Source organism: Chanos chanos, chromosome 10 (genome assembly GCF_902362185.1).
Source record: "Chanos chanos chromosome 10, fChaCha1.1, whole genome shotgun sequence".
Taxonomy (NCBI): Eukaryota; Metazoa; Chordata; class Actinopteri; order Gonorynchiformes; family Chanidae; genus Chanos; species Chanos chanos.
The window spans coordinates 25115841-25122160 of NC_044504.1; the positions used below are offsets into that span (position 1 = coordinate 25115841).

The 6320-nt window shown below is 42.8% G+C and overlaps 1 protein-coding gene across 1 annotated transcript in view; it reads right to left on the reverse strand.

Annotated features, from left to right (window-relative positions):
- The window catches only part of srpx (sushi-repeat containing protein X-linked), an 11619-nt gene extending 5428 nt beyond the window's left edge, over positions 1–6191 (reverse strand). The window contains exons 1-4 of the mRNA XM_030786437.1: positions 6023–6191; positions 1988–2038; positions 1462–1653; positions 386–562 (exon numbers count right to left, since the gene is read on the reverse strand). Coding sequence (XP_030642297.1) covers positions 386–562; positions 1462–1653; positions 1988–2038; positions 6023–6089 — 487 coding nt within the window. The 5' untranslated portion in view covers positions 6090–6191. The remainder of the gene's footprint in view (positions 1–385; positions 563–1461; positions 1654–1987; positions 2039–6022) is intronic.
- Between the last annotated feature and the right edge of the window lie 129 nt (positions 6192–6320).

Consider the following 6320-nt stretch of genomic DNA (forward strand, 5'->3'; position numbering starts at 1 on the left):
TGCCTGACTGCCTCATTGTGGAAGGAGGAGGGAGGAGGGAGGATTCTGGTACACATAGCAATGGAAACCCCTCCATCCCAAGTACATACACATACACATACACACATACCAGTTACCTCTAAACCACTTGATTCATACAAACTAACACCTTTTATGGAACATACACACACATGCCCACAAACACACACACTTTCACTCAAACTCCTGGCCACAATGGGAAAATGTGACTCTGCTGAGGTTTTGTTAAGTGGTAACAGCTGCTCAGTTTTTGTTAAGGGTGGAACATGTTCTGAATCATTCAGTTATCTGTGTGTGTGTGTGTGTGTGTGTGTGAGTGTGTGTGTGTGTGTGTGTGTGTGTGTGAGTGTGTTTTCCTCTCTCTTACCGAGGCACATGCTCTGGCCTGAACTCCATGTTTTGCTGCTCAGGCAGGTAACAGTGCGGTCTCCTTTGAGTGTGTATCCCGGGGAACAAAAGAACTCACAGCGGGAGTTAAAGTATGATCCATCCGAACATTTATAGCCACCATTAACTGGCATTGACAGCTTAGGGCACCGTACCTCTGTAAACATACACAGTTAAACCATTAACCAACCATACACCTGAGTACTGCAAATGAACTTATCACAAATGAACTCAAAACTGTCCATTAACCAATTCTTACACCACAACTAAAAAACACACACACACACACACACACAGTTTCTGATGCATGCTGATTCAGGAACAGTTTTCACACTATAAGTAATCATTGCTGTATCATCCCTTTATTAAGCCTACAGCAGGGCAAAGCCCACTGACTCACTGCTGCATGCTGAATTCACTCAGAGCACTGCAAGCTCTCATGGGATGGAGATCATTAAGCTTGTTTTGAATTTGGTTATTAAGTATAAAATGCGGTCAGTTTATGTGAAGTTTAAGTTTAAGTACTGTGTGGGATGTGATAATTTGACTGTGGCAAATGTGCAGGCTGTAAACCTGTGATTGGGTTACAAATAGGTTGTAAATGGGTTGTAATGAGATTTATGATTAAGTTGTAATCGTATTGTAACAATGTTGTAATTTAGTTGTAATTTTGTATGTACGTGTGTGGGTGTGTGTGTGTGTGTGTAATTGATTTTGCTAATTTACGAGGCAACTAAACTGAGGGCAGACCATTCTGCTGGAGATGCCTTGTCAAACTGGAGTCAAACAGCATAATCCCAACCACTGAAAAGATTTGATGGGTATTTATTGTTGTTATTGGTACAACTAAACAGTAAAAGTGTATTTCCATTGGCGTGAAAGTTAGGGTTAGTGGCAGGGTTAAGGTTAGGCTGACATTCTGTACTTTTGTCAAAATGACAGTCAGTGGAGGGTCCCACGAATTTAGCATACAAAGTATGTGTGCATGTATTTGTGTGTGTGTGTATTTGTTTGTTTGTGTGTGTGCGTGTATGTGATTGTATATGTGAGTCTTACCTTGGCATGTATATTTTCCAGACCATTGCTTGTTGCTCAGACACAGAATCTCAGTGCTGCCTGGCAGCTCGTAGCCTCTCTTACAGCGGATCTTACAGCGCGTTCCTAAAACATTCTGATAACGTTCACCACGTGGAGTCCGGCAGCTGACCTGTCCATGCTTTACTCTTACTGGAGCACACCATGGAACACCTATAGGAGAGACACAGATTAGCACATACCCACACTCGCGCGCGCACACACACACACACACACACAGACTAAAGTGTGTGTGACTTACCTTAGACACACAGCTGCCATCCAAAAGATGATGTACAAGGGCAGTGAGAGATGGAGAGACAAGGAAAGAGACAGAAAGAAAATAAAATAGAGACAAGATAAGGTGTGTCTGTGTGTGTGTGTGTGTGTGTGTGTGTGTGTGTGTGTGTGTGTGTGTGTGTGTGTGAGTGTGTGTGTGTGTGTGTGAGTGTGTGTGTGTGTGTGTGAGTGAATGTGTCTCTTTGTGTGGGAGTGTGAGCGAGTTCACCTGCATATCTCTGAGCATCTTCATCATCAGTGTAAGGCCAGTACCCAGAGCCTGGAAAACACAGAGAGTGATAGAGAGGTGCAAGACAGACACGGAATGTCAAACGGAATCTTATCTGCAATCTCAGAGGGATTCCAGAATTCTCAGCGATGCTGACAGATATCAGTCAGAACTCATTCAGCAATACGTGGGCAAGCATCACGCTGGAATGAGCGATTCCGGCATTCCAGGTTATTTTGATCTGACCAACCAGGAAAAAAAGCAAGAATGCAAGCTCATGTACCTAACTGTTCTACCTTAGTTTGTCCACTCATTTAGCAGAGAAGACCTAATCAATGATAAATGAATAAATTACAAAGTCATCCTAAATCAAACAATCATTGTTGTTTAAAAGATGGGAACAACAGTGACATCTACTGGACACTGGGTAAGCTGCAGGAAAGAACACATGGTCTAGAAGTAGAAGAAGTACTTTATTTGTCACACACATGCTGAGCAGTGAGCAGTGAAATGCAGCCTCTGCATTAAACTCATCCTAACACAAGTGAGCACACACACACTCTGAGCAAGGAGCAGACCAACTCTAGGTCTTTTTGCCAGTGTCTTAGTCAAGGTCATTGACAGGATTATTAATCCTAGCACGCACGTGTGCGGTGGGAGGAAACCAGAGGACCCAGAGGAGACCCACGCAAACACAGGATGAACATGCAAACTCCACACAGAAAGGACCTGGGTCGGCCAGGATTCGAAACCAGTGCTACCCACTGAACCACCGTGAAGTCCTAACACTGCACACTTCTCGTAACGTCAAAAATAAACACGAGAGGGTACCCTTACCTCGGTAACTGTTGCTATTTCAGCTATTCTAAAATAGTCAATTTGGTTTGAGAATAATTGATACAGATTGTAAAGTCTTCCGCCTTGCTGCATTGTATACATAAGCACAATGAGAAACACAGTTAATTGTTTTCGATCATTCTAACATACCATAGCATATACGATGCCCTCTATTGGGAAAGTGTGAAAGTACTCTCTGACACCAGGGGGCGATATCTATGTACATGTTTTCTGAAGCAGAGAAGAAGACTTTTGACAACTTTAGGGTGACTAGAGCATGAAATGGGTTTGTCCACTGTGTCACTGAGGGAAGAAACAAGACAGCAAAAGGATGTCAAGGCAGTCAGATGGCAAAAAGAAAGTCAGGACAGGTCAGCACAGTCACATTCACAGGCCCCAGTTCTCTGGCCTTAAATGTCTCTGAGTGTGTTTGAGATCAGAGCAGAGACGTAGGGCAGATCATCATTCTACAAACACACTTGTCTGACAGATGCTGGTTCACACTGTAATGTCATGTTCTGAGATGGCACATTACAGTCATAGTGAATTAACATCTGGATAATTACAAACCGTCTCTGATTGGCAGTGGTTCTTCCAATAGAAAACAAGCTTTGGGGATCCAGGTGATACACTAGCCAGACACACATCACGACCAGGTGTGTCCAACTGGTCAATTTCAAAGAGAAGAGACACTGGTCATATACTGATTTAGTTTTCTTTTTAACGAATCACAGTATGTGCAGACAATACACATATAGTACACAAATCTACTGTATACACAACTACACACCTTCTATACACACAGTTACACATACACTCCACTACACATGCACTCCATACAGACTGTACACTCATACTGTGCTTATAACTACATACACTACCCTTATACTTATGTAATACACACAGTTACACACACTACAGCTATTCCTCTACAGCGTATACAAGTACATACAAACTGCACACACAGCACGTAATTTATAACCACAGTGTAGACATAACCGAACGCAACAGCCAGACATCTCTAATTTAGACATTTACGTATATGATGGTAGATCAGTAAGACAAAGCAACTTTTGAGAATGTAAAAAAGTAGGACTTCACTTGCAGTCACAAACACACCCTCTCTGTCTCTCTGTCTCTGTCTCTCTCTCTCTTTCTCTCTCTCTCTCTCTCTCACACACACACATACACACACACATACTTTGATGTTGAGCCCCAGGCAGATCTGAACAGGATCTGGATTACTAATTTCATTCAACATGGAAAATACTCTTCAGTGACTGAGCAGTGTACTTTTATATATGTGTGTGTGTCTGTGTGTGTGTGTGTGTGTGTGTGTGTGTATCTCTCTTGGCAGGCAAGTTTTCCTCAGCAATATTCTGTTGAGCTCAGCAGAATGTTGTGTAAGTCCTAATACTCACTGGTTCAGCTCTGGCTCACACAAGTATGTGTGTGTTTGTGTGTGCGTGTGTGTTTGTGTGTGTGTGTGTGTTTGTGTGTGGACACTGCAGAGTGTTTGATCTTGTGGAGTTTGGACCTTTTGCTGGGCTCATTTAATTCTGGGCTATTTGACAGCTTTGCACAGAAACACTTTTAAAGAGAAATATATCAATTAAAATAAATAAAATTGAGAATAGAAACCTACAGATGCATAGTAGACCCATTCGTAGCTAAGGCTCATCAAATCTGACAGGCCGTTCTTACACTTTCATGGTAAATCTGACCTGCACAGAGTGCTCTCATGCTGCAGCTTGTCTGATCTTATCTAGACACTCACAAACACACACACACACACTCGCTCTAACTCATTCACTTTCAACATATGCCTGACTGACTGACAATGTGTATGTGTGTCTAAGTACACGCTCTTTTAATCAACAACCTGATGCCTGCATCACAGTAAGAGACCCCCATAATTACAGTAACAAAAAAAAAACTGCAGAACACCACAACAGAACTACACTACCCAGTGTCTTCTTGAAGAAACACAAAAGTGACAGTCCCAGAACAGAACTATATTACACACAGTCCCACTACACACTTAGACTACTAAGAAACTCACTACAAAACTATACTACCCACAATCCTACACCAACCCTCTTAGAATATATTAATTAATAAAAAATACAAAGTATATTCTAGCAGTGCCCCATTTGTATGGAATAATCTTGTCCTAAAGTTGCTCCTTAGGTGACCCTGATAGGGTAGTTGCTGGCTGAAAACCTGCATCATGAGCCATCAATCACCTAACCCCACTGAACCACACCAGCTCCGGTAATCCTGGGCTGACCATACAACAAACCAGTATTTGTGCGCAGTGGCCAGTTAACAACAATCTAAATCAGCTCCTTTAGCCTCAGCAGTATGAAAAAAAAAACATTCAGAACTCACACAACTACAGAGTGAGGAACAACTGTTGCTCAGAGCAAACTCTTATTGGCATGAATCATTTTTCATTTTGCGACTCACATAAATACTTTCACACTAGTCCCCTTGCCCTGCTCCCCAGAGGAAAATGGAGTGACCAGAATAGAACGTGTATGATCTATGGACTGGCTGCTATTCCTCCATGTGGACTAAACTCAACATAGGATGACCTTTATTTTAACAAACCATACATTCTTTTAATCTGCTTCATCTTTCCCCAGTCTCTCCCAAGAGTTTTCTCTGCCCCAGTTTGAAAACTTCTAAGCAAGATAAAGTACTTTATTCTCTTTGAACTTAATATATTTGAATTCTATCATTTCACATCCCATGCATGATTAGAGAGAGAGAGAGAGAGAGAGAGAGAGAGAGAGAGAGAGAGAGAGAGAGAGAGTCTAATATTATGTTAATGTTAATTTTAACCCGCGTGTCGTTGGATGAATGGGTGCAGTGTGTTTACCGTGTTGGCAGGCGCTTAAGGGGGCCCGGTGTGACGCGCGCACCCGCCTCCCCTCTCTCCCCTCTCCCCATTTCCCCTAAGTCTGTCCACGTAAACATAGAAAGTTTCGTATACAGTTCCCTTTGCCCGCAGACAACTCAACCACACCACCCACACACACAGATAACGGAAACAAAAAATCGTGAAGTCCTAACGACAAACATTGCATTTCATTAATAACACGCCAATTTAATTCGGTCAAGTTTCCGTTTTTCCAAATCCACGGTTTATTATATCGATCCTTTCGAGTCATTTAGGTATTTGACATTTCTTACCATCATACGCGAGGCAGCAGGCAAGTTCAAGTCCCATGAGCACACACACACACAGCCAGATGTCCATTTTAAAAAGACTGTACGGGTTATGAGTTAGCTCTCCGGTACATTCCTCAATCCGCGTGGCGGACCCGCCTCCTCACGGAAACACGAGAGCTCTTTTCATCCCTTGCGGCCAAGAGCACAGCCTGGCCCGTGGTCCGCCTCAGCGCAAACGTCTATATGAGAGAGAAAGAGAGTGTGTGTGCATGTGTGTGCGTGTGCGTTCTGTGGTTGGGGAGTGAGATTGTGTTGGTGA